The sequence below is a fragment of the Octopus bimaculoides genome, chromosome 6 (genome assembly GCF_046866305.1).
Source record: "Octopus bimaculoides isolate indiv1 chromosome 6, ASM4686630v1, whole genome shotgun sequence".
In the NCBI taxonomy this organism is placed as follows: Eukaryota; Metazoa; Mollusca; class Cephalopoda; order Octopoda; family Octopodidae; genus Octopus; species Octopus bimaculoides.
The window spans coordinates 18455963-18480062 of NC_142933.1; the positions used below are offsets into that span (position 1 = coordinate 18455963).

Genomic DNA, 24100 nt, shown 5'->3' on the forward strand with positions numbered 1-24100 from the left:
ACCAATACTTATTGCCACTCACATTGTCCTGCCGGATGGTTATCCAATAGAAATTAAAAAGTTCAACATTTGCTTTTTATGCTCATAGATGTCTTTCTAAAATAACGGTTCCCATATGGTGCTCTTCGGTACTCTAGGCCTAAGAAGAATGCTATCACATTGCAGCTTATGCGCTGGATTTTCTTATCGTCCTATTTTCAAGTGTTAATTCTTCCGTCATCTTGACTTTGCTCTACATAGGTTACTGACTTCCAGTTTCCTTCAGAAATTATCATTTAATTTTGTGGTCTTTCTTTAAGAAAGAAGTCCCTGGACATGAACAATAAACTCCTCAATAGATCTAGCTTAGACATAAGCACTTTATAGGAACTTTTACTTCAGAATGAAAGAACAATTAACTTATGACCTAAAAATTAGATTTAGAACTCCTAATTTCCATTACATAATTGTTTTCACCTTGCTTGCTTGCTGCTTCTTGCTCTTGTTTGATGAGGTTAGGGTCATCACAGGTTAGTGGTTCAGTAAATATCATGCGTAGAGCCGACCAGGTCTACCAAGGTTCTTTGTGGTTGGCGGCCTCGTGCCTCCCCTCTGCATCCTGATTGCCTTAAAGAGTTGATAGCTGTTAAATGTAGTGGTCGAGCAAATAAACGTGAGTTCCGTTCCTGTTTCGGACAAACATTATACGCTTTGCTTCAAGAGGAACGAGCAAGCGACATCACTTGTAATAGAAATAACTAATGGAAGAAAATTATTGAAATGGATATCAAAATGAGGGTACTCTAGATTTAATTTAGGGCTCGGGCTAGAAGTTCAGTAAATATCACGAGACACGACGGGATCCGAAAAGGACTGAAGGGCAAAACGACCGAAGCGTTCTGACTGTAACAACCAGGATTAGGGCGCTCGTGTCAATATTTCAGAGTTTATTCATAGGCAGAAAATAATTATAAACTGGAAATAACTATGCAACGTTCATAAACAAGATGTGTGGATCAATCTACCTAGAAATCTTCTGAGTGGTCAACATAATAAAACATATCTTATCATCACACAAAAGGTAATTCTTTTCAATGAATGGACATAAAAATGATGCTTTAAAGATGTATGAATTTAAAATATTACATCTCAACAGATGACAATATTCGTTCAATAGAAATTAGAACAACACGTTAGTGAGATAATGTAAAATTTTATTGATTTTATATTTTATTTGATAACATAAAATACTTTACTTTGAAACATTCTCTTGTTGATGGATATAATTGATGGATAATTACAGCTGTTCTTTCTCTAAAGACATTTTCCTAATGATACTTGCCTATAAAACCTATAAATACCACACTCACTCTAACTCTAGCATCAGTTCAGTTATTCTACACCAGTAACTAAACATCTAGTGCCACCATGCTGTCTCTCTGTTGCCTTCTTTTTGCGATTGCTTCAGTTTCTACTGGTAAATCATGTCTCCCGACCGGGTGATTCTTTATGTTCAGACTTTTCAAAACTCGTCTCCATACCGACTGATATCGTTATTAATACTTGTATAAGTAAATTCTACATATATTCATAAATCGTTAATTTAATGTGAATAGTGAGTTTGGAACTGATTTTTTTTCATCTAATTGCTGCTTATTCAATTACAACCATACAAAATACAGCGATAGATATATCGTAGACATTCAACAATAATTCATCTACAAATATGTATTTGTATAAATGTATATTTATTTGCGTTGGTGATTTTCTTTCAGGAAAAGAAACGCAGATCGTCGGTGGATCTCAAGCACGAAACTGTGAATTTCCATCTATTGTCCATCTCCAAATATTTAACCAACCCACAGATGACAGGATTAGTGTATGTGGAGGTACTTTGATTGATCCTACACATGTATTGACAGCGGCTCATTGTCTGTAAGTATATATGCAGTATATACATAAGTGTATATACAGTACATGTAGACGTCTTCACACTATCATATTACATCGCTTAATGACTATGAAGAAAGTTTAGATACCATGCTTGTATAATATAAACGTTGAAAAGAATTACTTGGTGTAAATACCAGCATGTATACTGGCTTTAATATCAGATTAAAATTTACATTGAATTTTATGTTTCCAACAAACATACGATATATCGTCTTTCATTCTAAAGTCGCGGAAGTATTTACTTAAAGAACATATTTAGTTTTCAACTAAAGACTATTAAGTCAAATTAATACAAAACTTGAAACTTCAAACATTCTTCCATTACTGTGTGTATTAATTATTCATTTTAATTTCTGTATGTCTAATATCATTCTGATCAACAACACCTGTAGAATTATATTTTCGGAAACACATACTATTGCGATATCTAAATGAACTGCAATGTTTAATGAATCTTTTGGACAAAGTCGATTTCCTCGACCCTGTTGATCAACAGGCTCTTATTTTATTCACAAGAAAGGCAAGAACCAACATTAGTCAATTGAGACTCATTTAACAATACTATAAAGAACAGACAAATATTTTAATGTCCAAGAGAAGAATTTCAAGTGCATGACGATATAAAATTACTCTCTGCTAAAGATTTGCTATATTTGATTTGATTTTAGAGAAGGACATGTCAGAAGGGTGAAAGTAAATATTGGTTCCAACAACAAGTGGGCTCCTGGTCCCCAGTCAACAACTGCCAGTCAAATTGTGAAACATGGCGGATACGTACATACTAAATTACTGATCAGTGAGTATTACAATTAACATGTCTTCATACACCTTATAAATTCTTTCTTTCCTCTCACCTTTTATTAGTAAATATCAGTGTTTCCACACCTGCAATATAGTATCAATATACGATAGCCATTGTTTTTGTGGTTTCACTTCAGTGTTTCTGTGAGGAGTGTTTAAACACTAAAATGTCACCATCGTTATTTATCACGGATGCCATTGTTCAGTCATTCTAGATTTATTTGAAACAATTGAAATTGTGTGTAAGAGACTATCCAGATTACATTTCCTCACTAGCTGGGGCTACTAGTATTGGTGTAGCATTTAGTAAGGATGATGTTGATCATAATGATGATGATTACGATGCTGCTGCTGCTGCTGATGATGATGATGATTTCTATCATATCTGAACACATGTAACTTGCCCCTCTCATTTTAACCTATTTTGTTCATAATCTTATACCTATCTATCTATCTATCTATCTATCTATCTATCTATCTATCTATCTATCTATCTATCTATCTACATATACACCATGTATTTCTGTATATATCTTCATCTCTAATATATGCATGACTAGCTGACATGTATGTCATTCTTATACGTGTTTTTCCCTGAAAGAAAACGACATTGCAGGACGAGTCGGTTTATCAGCCGAGTCTAACGTGAATATTGTCGCGCCTCCTTCCTTGAAACGGGAGGGAAGAGCCATTTTCATCGTACTTGTGGCTACGGCGAAAGAATGTGTATGGTGGACGCATCTGAAAGGTCTAGAGACAAACACTTTCCTCTCTCGTGAATCTCTCATCAACTTTTTCAAGTATCACTTGAAGAGGAATGTATGAGTAGAGAGCTCTGTCTACTGAATGCTTCAAGAAAAGATGGGTGAATGTAGCAAGGATGGCACGTGTGAATGACGGAGCCACCTTGAGCATAACCCTATGAACCAGATGGTAAAAAGAAAGTCACTTACTGTAATGTGTTTTTCTGCATGATATTATTGGCCAAGGTTACCGTGGTCTTTTCCGTAGGCTTTTCTTCACACGGATAAACCTAATTTGTTTCCCCCTTTACGCTTTACATCATAACATTTGTGTGATACACGATCTGTGTTGATTGTTTATTTTCTTTTCTTCTTTTTTTTTTACGATCCATTTTGATCGAAAATCTACCCCACGCTTTATTTTCCTTCCTTCTCCTCCCCACAGAGAAAAGCTCTACTTTGTAACTTGTCCCCTCTGTGTTCAGCCCTGTGTGGCTAATAATGAAACATATCTATCTAACTAACTCACTAACTATTTGTCTACATATGTTTGTATGCATATATATGAGTGTGTTGTTTGTGTGTGTGTGTTTATTATGTATATATATATATATATATATATATATATATATATATATATATATAGAGAGAGAGAGAGAGAGAGAGAGAGAGAGAGAGAGAGAGTGAGAGAGAGAGAGAGAGAGAGAGAGAGAGAGAGAGAGAGGCAGACAGATAGACAAGCAGCAAACACATAGAGAGACAGGCAGGCACACAGACAGACAGACAGATGGATAGATAAATAGATAGATAGATAGATAGATAGATACATAGATAGATAATTTTTATAGTCATCATATATATTTTTGTCTATATTAAGCATATGTCTACTGCGTGTATAGACACCATGTATTTCTGTATATATCTTCATCTCTAATATATGCATGACTAACTGACATCTATGTCATTCTTATACGTGTTTTTCCCCTAAAAGAAAACGACATTGCCATATTGACTTTGAACCGTGCGGTCCATGAAGATGGATGTGTCCAATTTGCAACTATGGCCGAACCACAAGAAACATTTGATGGAAAAAGATGTATCGCTGCTGGATGGGGAGATTTCCAATGTAAGTAACCACGAAAATTTATCAAGTGTTCATGTAATCTCAATGTAATCATCGCTGATAGATATTGATCATTAATGAATTTGTTCTCCTTTCAGTCGAAGGAAATAGCCCTAACGAATTATATAAAGTGGCCCTTCGAGCTATTCCTCATGATGTTTGTAAAGACAAATCTAGGATGCAAATTGCTGACGGAGTTCTTTGTGCCGGAGATTTCGTAGAAGGTGGACCGTCTACTTGTCAGGTATATAGTATTGATATTATAGTATATACCTATTGTAATATCTAATTGATACGTCTCTCTGAATGATAAATACTAATATATACTAAGATGTCGGGAGTGTACGTTTTAGATCACGCTCGTTTGAGTGTGTTTGCATTAATGCAAGGATATAGGCTCCAGAAAGCTTTGCAGTTTTGAAGAGAAAACTCTTTATACTTACAAGTAAATTATCCTAGTGAATATATTGAGCAAATAATTAATTTTGTGTAATAATCTTTGAATATGATAAACTTTATTCAATGTCGATAAATTCCAGCAACTTTGATATTATATCGTTTGTAATTTTGCAGGGTGACTCTGGTGGTCCACTCTATTGTCGAGGCAAAAGGGGTAAAATGGTCTTGGCAGGTGTCACATCTTTTGGACATCGTTGTGATACAGAAGTCAGTGCTTTCACTGATGTCGGATATTTCCGAAACTGGATCGGCAGTCATTTGTAAGATGTGATTTGATGAAGAGCCCTTTTACTGAAGGAACGACAGCAGAATATTCTCCAAAATGTATTAACAAATAAATATGTAAAATGATTTATCTGGTTGTCGTTGTTCTGTTACATAAGAGTGTTAAATTATTTCACTATGTGTAGTTTTGTGGTTGATACTTCCGTAGAGTATTTCTTTACGTTAGATTGGAGTTTGTATTTCTTTTCTGTTGCAATTCTATATTACTAGAAATGACAGTGAAATATATTTCACCTTATTAACTTAGAGATTATAAACATCAGTTAGTAGAGTAACCTCAGTTACTAATTCGCAGATGGTTGATATTTTGATTGTTCATATTTCAAAGGGAAAACGGAACTACTCGGGAGGATGCTGCAACCGGAGATATAACAAAATATTACGTGTACGATCCATAAACGTCACCTTACACTCTTTGTTTCATGTTGCTCGATTTTCTGAGTGGGATCTTGTGTATAGTGTTCTCTTCTCTGAGGACCCGGCAAGGGTGACAGTTCGTGCTGGTCGGTCACAGCCCCATAGTCACGAAGGATGAGAAGGCATTTCGCAGAGATGGAGACTAACTGGGACACTACTTGTAGGGTTGCGTTGGACGACCTGAACAAATGCCGACAAGTGGTGGATACAGCGACGCGCCGCAACGGTGCATGTCGCCAAACCCGACCTAACAGGTTACAACGACCCTACTATCGGTCCTTGTGTATATTGCGATACATTTCACATTTTCATTCTATACCTGTTATATTTCATGTTGCAACTGTTATTGTTACAAAAAAGCGAATGTTGTAACTCTAGATTTATATAATACTAGTGGAAGGAGCCGGCGTTGCTCGGATTCAAGTACTAAAACGTTTTTCATACTTAGTAAATTTCCTATGCCATAAATAATGTTAACGCCAAATTGTAGCAAAATTGGTCGCTTATTGTAACAAAATTCTAACAAAATTGTCACAAATTGTAACGAAACTGGTCCCCGTGTACCGATGATTCCAAGCGGTAACATTTTGATACGAATCTTGAGAAGGGCTTTAATGTGTTCTCAGACGGTGTAACAACCACGGGTGAAGTAACCCTGAAAAGGGCATTTTTGTCGTTCTAATAGCGGTAACAATTTGATAAGAAGTCTTTAAAAGGGTTGTAATTCGTTCTCAGGTGGTGTAACAATCATATGTAAAGTGGCCCTGAAAAGGGCCTTTTTTTCGTTTACATCGAAAACAACGGAGTTGCTTTTGTGAAATGTGAAATTCTAAGAAAACAGATGCTGCAAACCTAGGTTGGACAAAGGAAAAGAAACATGGTTGAGAAAAGTTAGTAACTTTGAAAGCGTGACTGCAGTAGCGCTCACTTACCGCATGCCAGGTCTGCAAAGTAACCCTGTGTAGTGGAGGCACACAGGTTCACTAATTTGAAAGTAGTTGGCGCGTGATGTGCCTACAATACTCCTCTGTATTTATCGTTTTGTCATTTATAGTAAGTCCCTAGCAGTGTCATATTTCAGAGTGTCGTCTAGGATTATATCCAAGTACCTGTCCAAATAAGTCCCTCTAAGATCCGTTGCTGGTGGTAAATTCAATCGTGGTTTCTTCTCGATGTCCCCAGGGCTTTTCCATTCTTCATGTGTAGTGAGTATGTTTAACAGAGAGGCCTTGCTGAATATAGGTCAATACTCCAGGATTAGACCCCTTGTTTGGCTACAATTTCTCTCTAGTTGCTTTGTTATTGAATCCATACACAAACATCAGCACTAGGAATATTGGCGGAACAACCCAATCAAAACTTCTATTAAGTGCAAACATAACAGGTCGGATAAGCACGATCAACTGCATAGAAACGTCCAACTTTTATGCTTTGATTAGAAAGTCACGTTTATACCAATAATAAATAGTGCATTTGGTTTTGTGAGTAAATGCCTAAATGATAATCTAGATAAGCTGGGTTCTTCGAAAAAGAAAAAGAAAAAGGTAACAACCGGCTAATTCGCACATATCAAATAGAGTCTGTAAGTAAAACATTAAAAATATGCAACATTTCTCAAGTCTAAAACGTGACATTGTTTTATTTTATCTAAATTCCTATAAAGGGGCTTTATATCTTTGTTAGAAACCAGCTCTTTCCCCAGAGGAAGGTTTCAAGTAATTAAAAATCAGAATGTGTGTTTGTGTACGTGTGTGTTTACCTACATGTATATAGTAATAATAATAATGATCCATGGATGGAATTTATAAATATTTTATCACTACGCGCGTTTCCACAAATCACATGTTTTTTTTCTGACCATTACCCACATTCTTGCGTACTCGAAAGCGTTTCCTGTAAACGAACTTAAAGGATATATGTCTATGTGTACATACTATATAAAGTAAGTCTGGAGATATGAGATGAATATATTTATTTCACCAGTTGATGTCTATAAGTTGACGGCCGTTTTGCAACCAGCATTAGCTAATTTGGGGATGTTGAATCGAAATCTAGCATCAGATTTAGTCTATTACATCAGAATTTTGAGTTATAAAATGATTTACTTTTGCTAGAAACAATTCTTTAATGCTCATAAAAGAAGAATGAAACATACGTAGATGCAATTTTTAATAGTATTTTTTTTTACAATTTAATAAATCGAAGCAAAGTTGTGGGAGTAAATGCTTATTAGCGTGTAAGAATTAAAATTGGTGTTAACAAAATATGAATATAAAATCTCTGTTCATTACGGTCATTCCTTCTGATCATCTTATTACTGCAAAAACTTCCTCTTTTCTGACAACTTCCTGTGCACAGTTTCTTGAATGTCTTTCATCAAGCTCCAGCAGTAATCTGCCATCATGTTTGAGTCCCATTGGCCTTGGTAGCGTTCTTCTATTACTCGTACGTATTGATGAACGCGTTCAACGTGTTCTTCGCTAACAGCACCCTGGTTTTCAAGAAACTCACCCAAGTGACTGTAAATAGTGCAATTTAATTCTCGTTTTTCATCCAAGTGCTTGCAACCTCCAGAACAGCTTATCCGCAATCTTTTGTTAGCTGCCAGCTTTCTTGTTCCCAAGGAAATTCTGCACCACATCAGAGAAGGCATTCCAAGCGCTAACCTCCTCTGCACTCATTATTGTTACTAAATTTGGATCTCTGATGGGTGTTCTTATTTGAAATTCACAAAATATTCTTGCCTTCCTTCTCGTCACTGAGATTTGGAAAGATTGTACATATATATCTGAAGTATTCTCCACTGAGATCAAGAAATTTGATGAATTGCTTCATCATACCAATTGTCAGCACAGGTAGTGCAAATTTTGTGCGGGGCCCAGTTTTTGTCCTGGTCATTAAGTGTTACTTTAAACTAACCAAGATACACTTCTTCACAAATTTATTAATGTTGCGCCTTTGAGCCTGTGGAGTGAAGTTTTCATAGATACAATGGGAGATATCGAAGTCATTATAGCACGTCCTTCTTTTTGATACTGAATCCATAACTAGATCACAGTGGTTTAGTTGACACCTGAATAGAAAAGGAAGGGCTTTAAATCAAAACTCAGCTTGAACATATTTCAAAATTAGCATGACAATCCAGCCAAAATTCCTGCAAATAGCAGTGTATAGTTAACTTTTGATATGCTCCAAGTAAATATAGGTATATACCGATGGCACAAAAATGCGATACAAAAGTGCAAATCTGAGGTCCGTTTTGGAATCAGCATCTGAAAATTAGTCTAAAACAGGTCTAAGATTTCAGGCCAGAAACTAAAAGTTTATTTTGTTTACTAGTGTTATATAGTTTATCACATTGAACGGCGATGTTTGTCTCTATTTTGGATTAAAACACGAAAAATTACGTAAATTTACGATGAAAACCACGCGAGATTTTTCGATAAACAATGACAAGATATCACGTGGATCAACTTTCGGATGATCATCTCTCTTGGTTCCACTTAAGGAAAAATTCGATTCCTTCGAATTTTTCTCACACATATAGTTACACACACACACACTTGCATTTATATTTTATAATTCTATAATTTCTGCACTTAATAGTTCATATTTACTTGTATGAGCACCTGGTCCACAAATTTCATATGTTTATCACATGGTTTCACGTCAAAAACGTTTTTACCTTGTTATAATTATGTATATTATGAGTTTGTAAATATTTTATAAGTTTATGTGTATATTCATGAATTAGTATATATATATGTTTTCAGTCAATGGATCATGTTGTGTTTTGACAAATAATGCCATTCAAGAGCTCTGTTAAGAACTTCTACAGCATTCACCGTATTTCCTTGACATAACGCCTTCTGGTCATCACATTTTGTGATCGTTATCCAACAGTCTGGGCGACGTTTCGTTCAACAACGACGTGGAACTGGAAACATGACTCGATGAATTTTTCGCATCAAGACTCGGTGAATTTAGCGTCAAGGTCTCGACGTGCTACTCAACAATGAAACCGTGGACAACGAAGAAGAAAATATTATTGACTGATTCTTTAGAAACTGTTGATAAAAAATAAGTTTTAAATAACTGAGTAAAAAACGAAAACATTTATCTGGCAACCCAATATAATTTCATGAACGTCCTTATCATTGTGATTATACTTACAACATTTTGATCGTTGTATCTTCCGAACTTTCCCAGTTCGTAACGTTCTTGAAATAGCGTGTTGAACCCCTTTTTAAGCCCAAGGAAGAAGATTGTTTCAATTCCCCTTTTCATATTTAGGGATTTTCGTCACTTACTATTCTCGTAATTGTGATGTCGCTTGTTCATTCTACTTGAACTAGAGTTTATTGTGCTTGAGTGACCCAAGGAGTTAACTCAGACCCATTAACTTATAATACAACGCTTAATATTTCATCAACGCTTATAGCGAGTCATATTGTGACACAGAATATTTACCCAATGGGAATTAGGTGTAATCCTTGCTTTTATTGATCATAAGTTTCCTTCTAAAACAAAGGCTCCCACATGGTATTCATCACTAACCATGTCTTACGAGCAAACTATCTCATTGCAGCATATGCACTTCTAGTCATCGTATCTTGAAGTGTTGTTCATTATCTTTTATCTTGACTTTGTTCTACAAGGGTTGCTGACTTCAATTTACTTTCACAATTGATCAATTATGATTGGTTTTTCAGGTCTCTCCAGAGAATGTAACATAACATTACTACAACTAATTTACACACAGCTATTGGTCGTGGTATTCTCTCCTTAGCATCAATTTAAACACTTTATACGAACCGTTAAATTAGAGTGAAAGAAAATTTAACTTATGATCATACAATTTAGATTTAAGACTCCCCTTTCTGCTACACAATTGCCTTACAGAAAAACGGGACAATGAATATAAGCGTTGATAATATGTAAAGTGATATGGTTGCTCAGATGTGAGTGAGTTCTAGAGGGACAAAAAGGGAACCACATGTAAGATGTGTAAGGAATGGAAGAACAGGTCTGATATAGATATTGAAATGAGGATAATCCATAGCCGTGGTTTTAATTGAGGGTTCGGTGCAGAGTACATAGAAGAGCGCGGAATACGACAGGAGGCCAAAAGCACAAAAGAGTACAACAGCTGAAATGTTCTAACTGTAAGAACCAAGATGACGGCACAGATACTAGAGGCGTAAAATTTATATGCTGCACAAAGATGCATCACTGATATGGCTCTGAAATTCCATTTATTACCAAAATAAGGGCAACTTTAAGGTTTAGATACAGAGGTCTTTTTTATGTATATAAAGAAAGCTTGTGTTATTATAATGAACAGAGAAATACCATTTTCGTTATGTAATATCGGGAAGAATACAAAAAGTGTAGCATTCTTGATAGCAATAGGTTCGTGAGGTATTGCGTAGTCTGGGCGTGGAGTCTCCAGAAGAAGCGGGACTGGGAGTGTCTTATGATGTTATCAGCCTCATGTATGCAAACTTGGTCAAGGGATACACTTCGAAGCTTGGTGGATAGCGTCTGATTTTCCAATCTTGCATGAGTTGGAAGACTTTGTTGAGGCAAAACATTCATGTTGCCAACCCTCACCTGCTTTTTAAGTAAGATCATATTTCACCAAGACCTGTGTGTGTCCCTGCTGAGAGTGAGATGTGGCAAAAAACCGAAAGTAGCACTGAGAGAACACAAATTCAATACACTGACAATTAATACGATTATGCTTCTGAAATGTTAATAGAAACAAGATGATATCGAATATTCTTAGATTTCAAAATATAATTTTGTTATACTTCTGGTTGCAGAATCCTGCAGATGGGTTCCGTTTTGTATTTCAAATATGAACAATCAAAATATCAACCATTTGGGAATTAGTAAATGAGGATAATCTGCTAACTACTATTATAATCTCTAAGAGATACAAACTTACTCTACGGAAGTATCAACCACAAAACTACAAATAGTGAAATAACTGAACACACTTATGTAACATTAGAACAACGACAATCAGATAAATCATTTTATATATTTATTGTTTAGTTAATACATTGTGGAGAGCATTTTGCTGACGTTCCTTCGATAACAGACATCATCAAAGTACATCTTACAAATGACTGTCGATCCAGTTTCGGAAATATCCGACAGCAGAGAAAGCACTGACTTTTGTATCACAATTATGTCCAAAGGATGTGACACCTGCCAAGACCATTTTACCCTTTGAGCCTCGACAATAGAGTGGACCACCAGAGTCACCCTGCAAAATTACAAACGATATAATATTAAAGTTGCTGGAATTAATAGACATTGAATAAAGTTTATCATATTCAAAGATTATTTCAAAAAATTAATTATTTGCTCAATATATTCAGTAGGATAATTTACTTGTAAAGATAAACAATTTTCTTTTCGAAACTGCAAAGCTTTCTGGAGCCTATATCCTTGCATTAATGCAAACACACGCAAACGAGCGTGATCTAAAACGTACACTCCCGACATCTTAGTATATATTAGTATTTATCATTCAGAGAGACGTATCAATTAGATATTACAATAGGTATATACTATAATATCAATACTATATACCTGACATGTAGACTTTCCACTTTGTACGAAATCTCCGGCACAAAGAACTCCGTCAGCAATTCGCATCCCAGATCTGTTTTTACAAATATCATGAGGAATAACTGGAAGGGCCACTTTAAATAATTCGTTAGGGCTATTTCCTTGGACTGAAAGGAGAACAAATTCATTAATGATTAATATCTATCAGCGATGATTACATTGGGATTACATGAACACTTGATAAATTTTCGTGGTTACTTACATTGCAAAGTTCCCCATCCAGCAGCGATACATCTTTTTCTATCAAATTTTTCTTGTGGTTCGGCCATAGTTGCAAATTGGACACATCCATCTTCATGGACCGCATGGTTCAAAGTCAATATGGCAATGTCGTTTTCTTTCAGGGAAAAACACGTATAAAAATGACATAGATGTCAGTTAGTCATGCATATATTAGAGATGAAGAAATATACAGAAATACATGGTGTATATGTAGATAGATAGATAGATAGATAGATAGATAGATAGATAGATAGATAGATAGATAAATAGATAGATATAAGATGATGAGTAAAAGAAGAAGTTAAAATAAGAGGGACAAGTTATATGAATTCAAATATGATAGAAATACAAATATATTCTGCATTCTATCACTATATGTGTAATATGTTTTTTATCTCGATGGTGATGTAGTGAAATAGAACCCTAAAAACCTTAACATTACAAACGAATTATTGTTGTCGTTGTTATCATCATCATCATCATCATCATCATCATCATCATCATCATCATCGTCATCATCATCATCATCACATGAACATTATTATCAACATCATCCTTACTAAATGCTACACCAATACTAGTAGCCCCAGCTAGTGCGGAAATGTAATCTGGATAGTCTCTTACACACAATTTCAATTGTTTCAAATAAATCTAGAATGACTGAACAATGGCATCCGTGATAAATAACGATGGTGACATTTTAGTGTTTAAACACTCCTCACAGAAACACTGAAGTGAAACCACAAAAACAATGGCTATCGTATATTGATACTATATTGCAGGTGTGGAAACACTGATATTTACTAATAAAAGGTGAGAGGAAAGAAAGAATTTATAAGGTGTATGAAGACATTTTAATTGTAATACTCACTGATCAGTAATTTAGTATGTACGTATCCGCCATGTTTCACAATTTGACTGGCAGTTGTTGACTGGGGACCAGGAGCCCACTTGTTGTTGGAACCAATATTTACTTTCACCCTTCTGACATGTCCTTCTCTAAAATCAAATCAAATATAGCAAATCTTTAGCAGAGAGTAATTTTATATCGTCATGCACTTGAAATTCTTCTCTTGGACATTAAAATGTTTGTCTGTTCTTTATAGTATTGTTAAATGAGTCTCAATTGATTAATGTTGGTTCTTGCCTTTCTTGTGAATAAAATAAGAGCCTGTTGATCAACAGGGTCGAGGAAATCGACTTTGTCCAAAAGATTCATTAAATATTGCAGTTCATTTAGATATCGGAATAGTATGTGTTTCCTAAAATATAATTCTACAGGTGTTGTTGATCAGAATGATATTAGACATTCAGAAATTAGAATGAATAATTAATACACACAGTAATGGAAGAATGTTTGAAGTTTCAAGTTTTGTATTAATTTGACTTAATAGTCTTTAGTTGAAAACTAAATATGTTCTTTAAGTAAATACTTCCGCGACTTTAGAATGAAAGACGATATATCGTATGTTTGTTGGAAACATAAAATTCAATGTAAATTTTAATCTGATATTAAAGCCAGTATACATGCTGGTATTTACACCAAGTAATTCTTTTCAACGTTTATATTATACAAGCATGGTATCTAAACTTTCTTCATAATCATTAAGCGATGTAATATGATAGTGTGAAGACGTCTATATGTACTGTATATACACTTATGTATATACTGCATATATACTTACAGACAATGAGCCGCTGTCAATACATGTGTAGGATCAATCAAAGTACCTCCACATACACTAATCCTGTCATCTGTGGGTTGGTTAAATATTTAGAGATGGACAATAGATGGAAATTCACAGTTTCGTGCTTGAGATCCACCGACGATCTGCGTTTCATGTCCTGAAAGAAAATCACCAACGCAAATAAATATACATTTATACAAATACATATTTGTAGATGAATTATTGTTGAATGTCTACGATATATCTATCGCTGTATTTTGTATGGTTGTAATTGAATAAGCAGCAATTAGATGAAAAAAATCAGTTCCAAACTCACTATTCACATTAAATTAACGATTTATGAATATATGTAGAATTTACTTATACAAGTATTAATAACGATATCAGTCGGTATGGAGACGAGTTTTGAGAAGTCTGAACATAAAGAATCACCCGGTCGGGAGACATGATTTACCAGCAGAAACTGAAGCAATCGCAAAAAGAAGGCAACAGAGAGACAGCATGGTGGCACTAGATGTTTAGTTACTGGTGTAGAATAACTGAACTGATGCTAGAGTTAGAGTGAGTGTGGTATTTATAGGTTTTATAGGCAAGTGTCATTAGGAAAACGTCTTTAGAGAAAGAACAGCTGTAATTATCCATCAATATTCAAACAATATAGAGCAGAACAAGAGCGAATATTTCAATGTAAAGTATTTCATGTTATCAAATAAAATATTAAATCAATAAAATTTTACATTATCTCACTAACGTGTTGTTCTAATTTCTATTGAACGAATATTGTTGTTTTGAAATGTAATATTTTAAATTCATATATCTTCAATGTAGTGTTTTTATGCGCATTCTTTGAAAACAATTACCTTTTGTGTGATAAGATATATTTTATTATGTTGTCTACTCGGATAATTTCTATGTAGATTGATCCATCTAAATTTTATGCCTCTGGTATCTGTGCCCTCATCTTGGTTTTTACAGTGAGAAAGTTTCAGCCGTTGTTCTATTATGTGCTTCTGGCCTCCTGTCGTATTCCGCGCTCTTCCCTGTGCTCCGAACCGAACCCTGAATTAAAACCCCGGCTATGAATTATCCTCATTTCAATAACTATATCAGACCTGTTCTTCCATTCCGTACACATCTTACATGTGGTTCCTTTTTCGTCCCTCTAGAACTCACTCACATCTGCGCAACCATATCACTTTACATATTATTATCAACGCTTATATTCATTGTCTCGTTTTTCTGTAAGTCAATTGTGTAGCAGAAATGGGAGACTGAAAATCTAAATAGTATGACCATAAGTTAAATTTTCTTTCATTCTTATCTAAAGGTTCATATAAAGTGTTTAACTTAATGTTAAGTCTCCTGATGTGTTTATAAATAACGTTCAGAGAAATCTTTTTTTAGTACAAAACCCAAAGGGAGAATACCACGACCAATAGCTGTGTGTAAATTAGTTGAGGTAATGTTATGTTACATTCTCTGGAGAGATCTGAAAAACCAATCATAATTGATCAATTGTGAAAGTAAATTGAAGTCAGCAACCCTTGTAGAACAAAGTCGAGATAAGAGATAATGAACAATACTTCAAGATACGATGACTAGAAGTGCATATGCTGCAATGAGATAGTTTGCTCGTAAGACATGGTTAGTGATGAATACCATGTGGGAGCCTTTGTTTTAGAAGGAAACTTATGATTATTAAAAGCAAGGATTACACCTAATTCCCATTGGGTAAATATTCTGTGTCACAATATGACTCGCTATAAGCGTTGATGAAATATTAAGCGTTGTATTATAAGTTAATGGGTCTGAGTTAACTCCTTGGGTCACTCAAGCACAATAAACTCTAGTTCAAGTAGAATGAACAAGCGACATCACAATTACGAGAATAGTAAGTGACGAAAAGCCCTAAATATGAAAAGCGGAATTGGAACAATCTTCCTCAGGCTTAATAAGGGGTTCGGCTCGCTATTCCTAGAACGTTATGAAATATTACATGCAAAATGTTGCAAATATAATCACAATGATGAGGACATTCATCAAATTATATTGGGTTGTCAGATAAATGTTTTCGTTTTTTATACAGTTATTTTAAAATAATATTTTCTCCTTTGTTGTCAACAGTTTCATTGTTGACTAGCTCGTCGAGGCCTTGACGTCGAGGCCTTAACGTCGAGGCCTTGACGTCGAGGCCTTGACGTCGAGGCCTTGACGACAACCAGAAGGTGTTGTGAGGAAAACACGGTGCATGCCGTAGAAGTTCTTAACAGAGCTCTTGAATGGCATTATTTGTCAAAACACCATATGATCCATTGACTGAAAACATATATATATACTAATTCATGAATATACACATAATGTCATAAAATATAAAAAAAACTGATAATATACAAAATTATAACAAGGTAAAAACGTTTTTGACGCGAAGCCATGTGATAAACATATGAAATTTGTGGACCAGGTGCTCATACATGTAAATATGAACTATTAAGTGTAGAAATTATAGAATATAGGTGTATGAGTGGCAGTGTGGTAAGTAGCTTGCTTACGCGCCACTTGGTTCCGGGTTCAGTTCCACTGCGTGGCACCTTGGGCAAATGTTTTCTGCTATAGCGTCGGTCCGACAAAAGCCTTGTGAGTGGATTTGGTAGACGGAAGCTGAAAGAAGTCTGTCGTATATATGTGTGTGTGTGTGTGTGTGTGTCTGTGTTTCCCCCCCCCGCCCAACATCGCTTTACAACCGATGCTGGTGTGTTTACGTCCCCGTAACTTAGCGGTTCGGCCAAATAGAACGATAGAATAAGTACTAGGCTTACAAAGAATAAGTCCTGGGGTCGATTTGCTCGACTAAAGCGGTGCTCTAGCATGGCCACAGTGAAATGACTGAAACAAGTAAAAGAGTAAAAGAGTAATTATAAAATATAAATGCAGGTATATGGGTAAAAAAAATCCGAAGGAATCGAATTTTTCCTTAAGTGGAACCAAGAGAAATGATCATCCAAAAGTTGATCCATTTAATATCTTGTCTTTGTTTATCGAAAAATCTCACGTGATTTTAATCGTAATTTTGCCTGACTTTTCGTGTTTTAATCTAAAATGGAGACAAACATCGCTGTTCAATGTGATAGACAAAATAACACTAGTCAACAAAATAAACTTTTAGTTTCTGGCATAATAGCTTAGAGCTGTTTTAGACTAAATTTTGGATACTGATTCCAAAATGGACATCAAACTTGCACTATCGTATCTCACTTTTGTGCTATCTGTATATGCATTTATTTACTTGGAGCATACTAAAAGTTAACTTTACACTGCTTTTGGCGATAATTTTGGCTGGGTTGTCATACTAATTTTCAATATGTTCAAGCTGTTCTAGTGATTGCAAGCGCTTAGATGTAGAATGAGCATTAAATTGCACTACCTATAGTCACTTGGATGAGTTTCTTGAAAACCAGGGTGCTGTTAGCGAAGAACAAGGAGAACGCGTTCATCAAGACGTAAGAGTATTGGAAGAACGCTACCAAGGCCGATGGGACTCAAACATAATAAAATGATCAGAATGAATGAACATAATAAACGGGAACTTGACATGACGATCAGTCGGACGCTGACACTCGTTGATGCTGCATCGAAGAGGCCAGGGAATAGAAGAAAGAAGACATACACCCAACACCAGAGCTGAAGACACGGTAGAGGAGTAGGGGCCGAAACCGGACGTGGTTCCTCCTGATGATGCCTTGAGCTAACTGGATCCTATAAAGGAGCTGTTGTGGTAGCAGACCACGAAACATGGTTGAAATTCCCCCTTCATATTTTGTTATCACCAGCCTTAATTCTCACTTGCTAATGCGCATTTACTCCCATAACTTTGTGTTTCGATTTATTAGATTAAAAAGAATACTATTAAAAATTGCATCTACGTATGTTTCATTCTTCTTTTATGAGCATTAAAGAATTGTTTCTAGCAAAAGTAAATCATTTTATAACTCAAAATTCTGATGTAATAGACTAAATCTGATGCCAGATCTCGATTCAACGTCCAAAATTAGCTAAAAACCTTGGATAACTCTTGTGACAGAAAACGTGTGTTGACCAGTGTAATTGTTGAGGATTTCCTGATCATGTAACAGATTGCCATGGTTACATCAATTTTTCAACTCCGCTATACCCATAGAAAAACACATCTTCTAATTTATAATGTATAGAACAACAATGGAAAATTTTTTAAGAATATTTTTTTGTATGTGCATACCGTAGTTGGAACATTGATGTAACGATGATAAACTATCGATCTGAAAACTACTCTCCTATATCTGTATTGGTTTGTAAAATTTACGATAGTACTATGTTATGTTTATCAACTGGTGAAATATATTCATCTCATATCTCCAGGCTTACTTTATATTCTTTGTATACATAGACATATATCCTTTAAGTTCGCTTACAGGAAACGTTTTCGAGTACGCAGAAATGCGGGCAATGGTCAGAAAAACATGTGATTTGGAGAAACGCGCGTACTGATAAAATATTTATAAATTCCATCCATGGATCATTATTATTATTACCATATACATGTAGGTAAACACACACGTACACAAACACACATTCTGATTTTTACTTACTTGAAACCTTCCTCTGGGGAAAGAGCTGGTTTCTAACAAAGATATAAAGCCCCTTTATAGGAATTTAGATAAAATAAAACAATGTCACGTTTTAGACTTGAGAAATGTTGCATATTTTTAATGTTTTACTTACAGACTCCATTTGATATGTGCGAATTAGCCGGTTGTTACCTTTTTTTTTTCATTTTTGAAGAACCCAGCTTATCTAGATTATCATTTAGGCGTTTACTCACAAAACCAAATGCACTATTTATAATTGGTATAAACGTGACTTTCTAATCAAAGCATTAAAGTTGGACGTTTCTATGCAGTTGATCGTGCTTATCCGACCTGTTATGTTTGCACTTAATAGAAGTTTTGATTAGGTTGTTCCGCCAATGTTCCTAGTGCTGATGTTTGTGTATAGATTCAATAACAGGGGAATACTCTGTATTCATTTCAAGACAGTCTTATTTCCGATTGGCATTTTATATTGTTTTAGCAACAACATTGTGCAGCAACTGGAGTTAGTACCCTGATGACACTTGTGGGCAGCCGTTGTTGGATGGTATAATTTCTATTAATACCATTTCTGATTATACCTTTTCGTAGTAGATATATTCTGGTTACGTATCCTCACATTTCTGTTCAGCATTGCGATGTGAATAGAGTGCATTCCAGTCAATGCAACTTTGTTCGATATAATCGTCAATTAAAAAGTGTGCTGCAACATGGCTTCAGTTAAAGACTGAAACCATTAAAAGAAAAATCAACATACAGAATTAGAAATCCTTCAATACAAAAATATATGTATTGCAGTTATAATTGAAGTGTATCATTATGCTCTGAAGGCATTAGAAATGGTATAGAGTGATAGAAGTCCTCCTTTTAATAACTTTACATTAAGGCATTCTTTGTGTACATTCGTAGGCCTTCCGTAACGCTGATAAATCGAATATGCACATTAGACTTAAACGCAAGTTTTTCATTGGAAATATCAACCGTTGATGGACATCCCAGCATAAATTGTTCCATTGCCTCGGGAGAGTTTACACAGGTCATCCGAGCCAACGGGAGTGTTTCTATCTGCGCCTTCGACAACATGAAAGGTTTTAAGAAAGGAGTTTGTACCACATACCGCGAAACTTGCTTTAAATGTGGGCTGCTAGAAGACGGTGCTTAGTGTGTTGCAACACTAGCGGAGGCAGCTATATGGCGATGAGCAAGAAGACTCCGAGAGCGCTTTGTGGTGTTATTGCAAACATGCGAGCTCAGTGATCCTGTATCTCTGTCGGAGAAATATAAAATAGACCTTTCTGAAGACTTCAAACACCATGGACAACTGCTGCTTCCTGGCTTGGACGTAGGTCTTAGCGACGAATTCTACAACAGAGCTCTCGTTGACATTGAAGTTAGAATTTTATCTGCCGGCGGAAATGAACTTCCATCTTATGGGCTACCGAAAGTCCATCGAACGGGTTCACACACGCTTTCAACAGACATCTTTCAGGAAATATCATATGACGTTAATCCCCATGAACGACACATCAACGAAAATGAGCCAAAGTTGTTGCAAGAGCAGCAGCGGGCTTACAACATCGCTGTTGATTCCATTCGGGATCACAAAGGAGGCATTTTCTTTTTTGGATGTCCCAGCAGGAACATGTAAAACATTCGTTACGAGGCTCTTTTTTGGAAAAGTAAGGCAACAGAAAGGGATCGCTTTGGCTGTGGCTTCTTCTGGGATTGCTGCAACTCTACTACCCGGGGGTAGGAGTGCTCATTCCACTTTTAAATTTCCATTTAATACGACTACGTCTGACTCTGCATCTTGCGATAAGAGCAAGGTTTCGGACAAAGCAGAAGTCTTGAGAAGGTTCCAGCTCATTGTGTGGGATGAATGGCCCATAAAGCATCCCTCGGGCCCCTACATAAGACTCTGCAAGATATCAGGGACTGCCACCGTCTAATGGTAGGGTTATCTCCCCTGCTATCTGGTGATTTTAGGCAAACTCTTCCAGGTATTCCCGAAGACACCAGGGAGGACGCTGTGGAAGCTTGCATTAAGTCCTCTCACCTGTGGCAGCAGGTAATAATGTTCTCCCTTAAAACCAACATGCGAGCTCAGCCAGCGACCGCTCGTCAGTCGATTTTTCCAAAGACCTAACAGTTGCCGACGGCAATGCGCCTTTGGATGCAGTTGGAGAAATGATAGTCTCATAAGTATGCACAGTTGTCTACACTGTTGACGATCTCATGGCTGCTGATTTCCCCATTCTACCGAAAAATTACAAAGACGTAAGTTGGTTGTGCGATAGGGCCATACTAGCACCGAAAAACAACTTTGTGACGAAACTCAATGAAGATTCGTTGCCGTGCCTTCCTGGAATTCTTCATACCTACAATTCCAGAAGAGGTTGTTAATTTTCCAACAGAATTCCTCAATTCCTTCAAACCCCTCACACAACCAACTCATACATTGTGCTTCAAACCTGGAGCTCCAGTGATGCTGCTGAGGAATCTGGAGCCACCAACGTTCTGCATACAACAGAACGCAGTTAGTGATGAAAACCTGCTGCCGTATGTCATTGAGGCTACGATTCTCGCGGAATGTCGCATGAGAGAGGATGTGTTCATACCTGGAATACCTCTTACTCCATCAGGCAAGGAATTTCCCTGTCCGCTGCGCCGACTTCAGTTTCCTCTTCGACTATGCTTCGCCATATCAATCAATAAGTCCCAAGGCCTCCATTTAGGCGAAACATGTCTCTCTCATTGCCAGTTATATGTTGGATTCTCCAGAGCTCGAAAGAAACAAAATCTATTCGCACTTGCCCCTAATGGCAAAGCGAAAATGTGGTCTACAGAGAGGTGTTGTAGGGGCATCACGCGCCAACTACTTTCAAATTTCAAATTTGTGAACATCAGTTCAACTTTGCAGACCTGGTATGTGGTATGTGAGTGCTACTGTAGTCATGCTTTCAAAGTTACTAACTTTCCTCAACCTTGTTTCTTTTCCTTTGTCCAACCTAAGTTTGCATCATCTGTTTTGTCAGAGTTTCACATTCCACAAAAACAACTCCGTTGCTTTTGGTGTAAACGAAAAAGGGCCATTTTCAGGGCCACTTTACATATGATTGTTAAACCACCTGAGAACGCATTAAAGCCCTTTTCAGGGCTTCCTATCAAATTGTTACCGCCATGAGAACGACAAAAAAGCCCTTCTCAGGGCTACTTCAACCGTGATTGTTGCACCATCTGAGAACACATTAAAGTCCTTCTCAAGATTCGTATCAAACTGTTACCGCTTGGCTTCAGCGGTTCCCGGGGACCAGTCTTGTTACAATTTGTAACAATTTTGCTACAAAAAGCGACAATTTTACTCAAATTTAGCGTTAACGTTATTTATGACATCATTCTGCGAAACATCCTGGTAACAAAGGAGTTCAGGCGGCTCATAACGGCCCCAATCAGCGTCCAAGTCTCGCAAATGTAGAGTAAACCGGGGAGGACCAGAGACCTGAAGACCTGAAGACCCGAACCTTTCTCATGCTCAGATATCATTAACGCCAGACACCTTTGCCCCGTGAGTCCAGAGCGGCACCAGCCTGTCCAAGTCCTTTTAAGACTTTGGACACGCAGATGATACTACTAAGGATCATACTGCCGAAATGAGTAAAGCGGTCAACATCTTCGACATTCTCAACTGCAACGGACTGACGAGATGGAATCCCTAGGAAGTCAACTAAGGAGCAGTTCTTCATGTTGGCCCAAGAAACTCTAAATCTCACTGGTTCTAATCTTTTGTTTCAGTGAATGTAGTGTACTCCTTAACACATACAGAAACTCAATAAGAATAACCGTATGATCAACAAAGGCCGGGTCAGTAAACCTGGTTTCATCAATGAGCGTTCCAAAACTCAAGTTATATGATGTAACTGATGCCTGCAAATTAATCAAAGTCGTATATATTAATTTTAAAACGAAATCATGAAGTGATTGCAATCTACGCGTAGATCTTTTCAAAAGTGTAATAGAATCTATAATCCTGTAAAAATTATGGAATATTTTATCTGAATTTCTGAGATAAGGAATACAATTATTATACAATGATAAAAGGCCGCTAGCTGGCAGAATCGTTAGCATGGCGGACACAATGCTTTGCAGCAGTTCGCCCTTTACTACGCTCTGAGTTCAAATTCTACCGATGTCGACTTTACCTTTTATTCTTTCGGGGTCGATAAATAAGGCGCCAGTGTTTCACTAGGGTCGATGTAATCGAGTATCCCCCCCCCCTTCCCCACAAATTTCGGGTCTTGCTCGTTTAGTAGAAAGGATTATTATACAATGATATTAATTGACTAAAATGTCCTTGTCATTTTGATTACAGTCAGAATCGTTGTACCCTCCGAGCTTTTCCAGGTGTCTGTTGTGTTTCTTAACGTTTCTGGTATGTCGAGCGGAATGCTCTATTTAGCCCAAGAGGTAAGATTGTTCTCATTCTGCTTTTCATATTTAGGGCTTTTCCCTTCTTAGTATTCATCTAAGTATGGTGTCGCTTGTTCATTCTGCTTGAACTGGAGTTTATTTTGCTTGAGTGACCCAATGGATTAACCCAGGTCCACTAATTATAATATTGCACTTAGCATGTGACCAATACTTATTGCCACTCACATTGTCCTGCCGGATGGTTATCCAATAGAAATTAAAAAGTTCAACATTTGCTTTTTATGCTCATAGATGTCTTTCTAAAATAACGGTTCCCATATGGTGCTCTTCGGTACTCTAGGCCTAAGAAGAATGCTATCACATTGCAGCTTATGCGCTGGATTTTCTTATCGTCCTATTTTCAAGTGTTAATTCTTCCGTCATCTTGACTTTGCTCTACATAGGTTACTGACTTCCAGTTTCCTTCAGAAATTATCATTTAATTTTGTGGTCTTTCTTTAAGAAAGAAGTCCCTGGACATGAACAATAAACTCCTCAATAGATCTAGCTTAGACATAAGCACTTTATAGGAACTTTTACTTCAGAATGAAAGAACAATTAACTTATGACCTAAAAATTAGATTTAGAACTCCTAATTTCCATTACATAATTGTTTTCACCTTGCTTGCTTGCTGCTTCTTGCTCTTGTTTGATGAGGTTAGGGTCATCACAGGTTAGTGGTTCAGTAAATATCATGCG

At 36.5% G+C, this 24100-nt stretch overlaps 1 protein-coding gene and 1 pseudogene across 2 annotated transcripts; one reads left to right on the forward strand and one right to left on the reverse strand.

Moving 5' to 3' along the window:
* Nucleotides 1-1332: 1332 nt before the first annotated feature.
* LOC149134961 (chymotrypsin-1-like) lies at nt 1333-5409 on the forward strand. Its single transcript, XM_089353523.1, has 6 exons — nt 1333-1456; nt 1755-1914; nt 2601-2728; nt 4468-4602; nt 4698-4843; nt 5173-5409. Exons 1-6 carry the CDS (start codon nt 1408-1410, stop codon nt 5320-5322), a joined length of 768 nt encoding a protein of 255 aa, XP_089209649.1. The 5' UTR covers nt 1333-1407; the 3' UTR covers nt 5323-5409.
* A 6383-nt stretch (nt 5410-11792) lies between these two features.
* LOC149134962 (chymotrypsin-1-like) lies at nt 11793-22677 on the reverse strand (annotated as a pseudogene). The gene is made up of 6 exons (XR_016242138.1): nt 22491-22677; nt 14310-14469; nt 13496-13623; nt 12605-12739; nt 12364-12509; nt 11793-12034 (listed from the first exon to the last, which is right to left on the reverse strand). The product of XR_016242138.1 is annotated as a chymotrypsin-1-like (transcript).
* Between the last annotated feature and the right edge of the window lie 1423 nt (nt 22678-24100).

Excerpts from the sequence above, each read along its gene's own strand:
- LOC149134961 (XM_089353523.1), top strand. The coding sequence starts at position 1,408 with ATGCTGTCTCTCTGTTGCCTTCTTTTTGCGATTGCTTCAGTTTCTACT. Across the intron at positions 1,457-1,754 it reads GATTGCTTCAGTTTCTACTG|GAAAAGAAACGCAGATCGTC; the intron begins GTAAATCATGTC and ends ATTTTCTTTCAG. Across the intron at positions 4,603-4,697 it reads TGGATGGGGAGATTTCCAAT|TCGAAGGAAATAGCCCTAAC; the intron begins GTAAGTAACCAC and ends TTCTCCTTTCAG.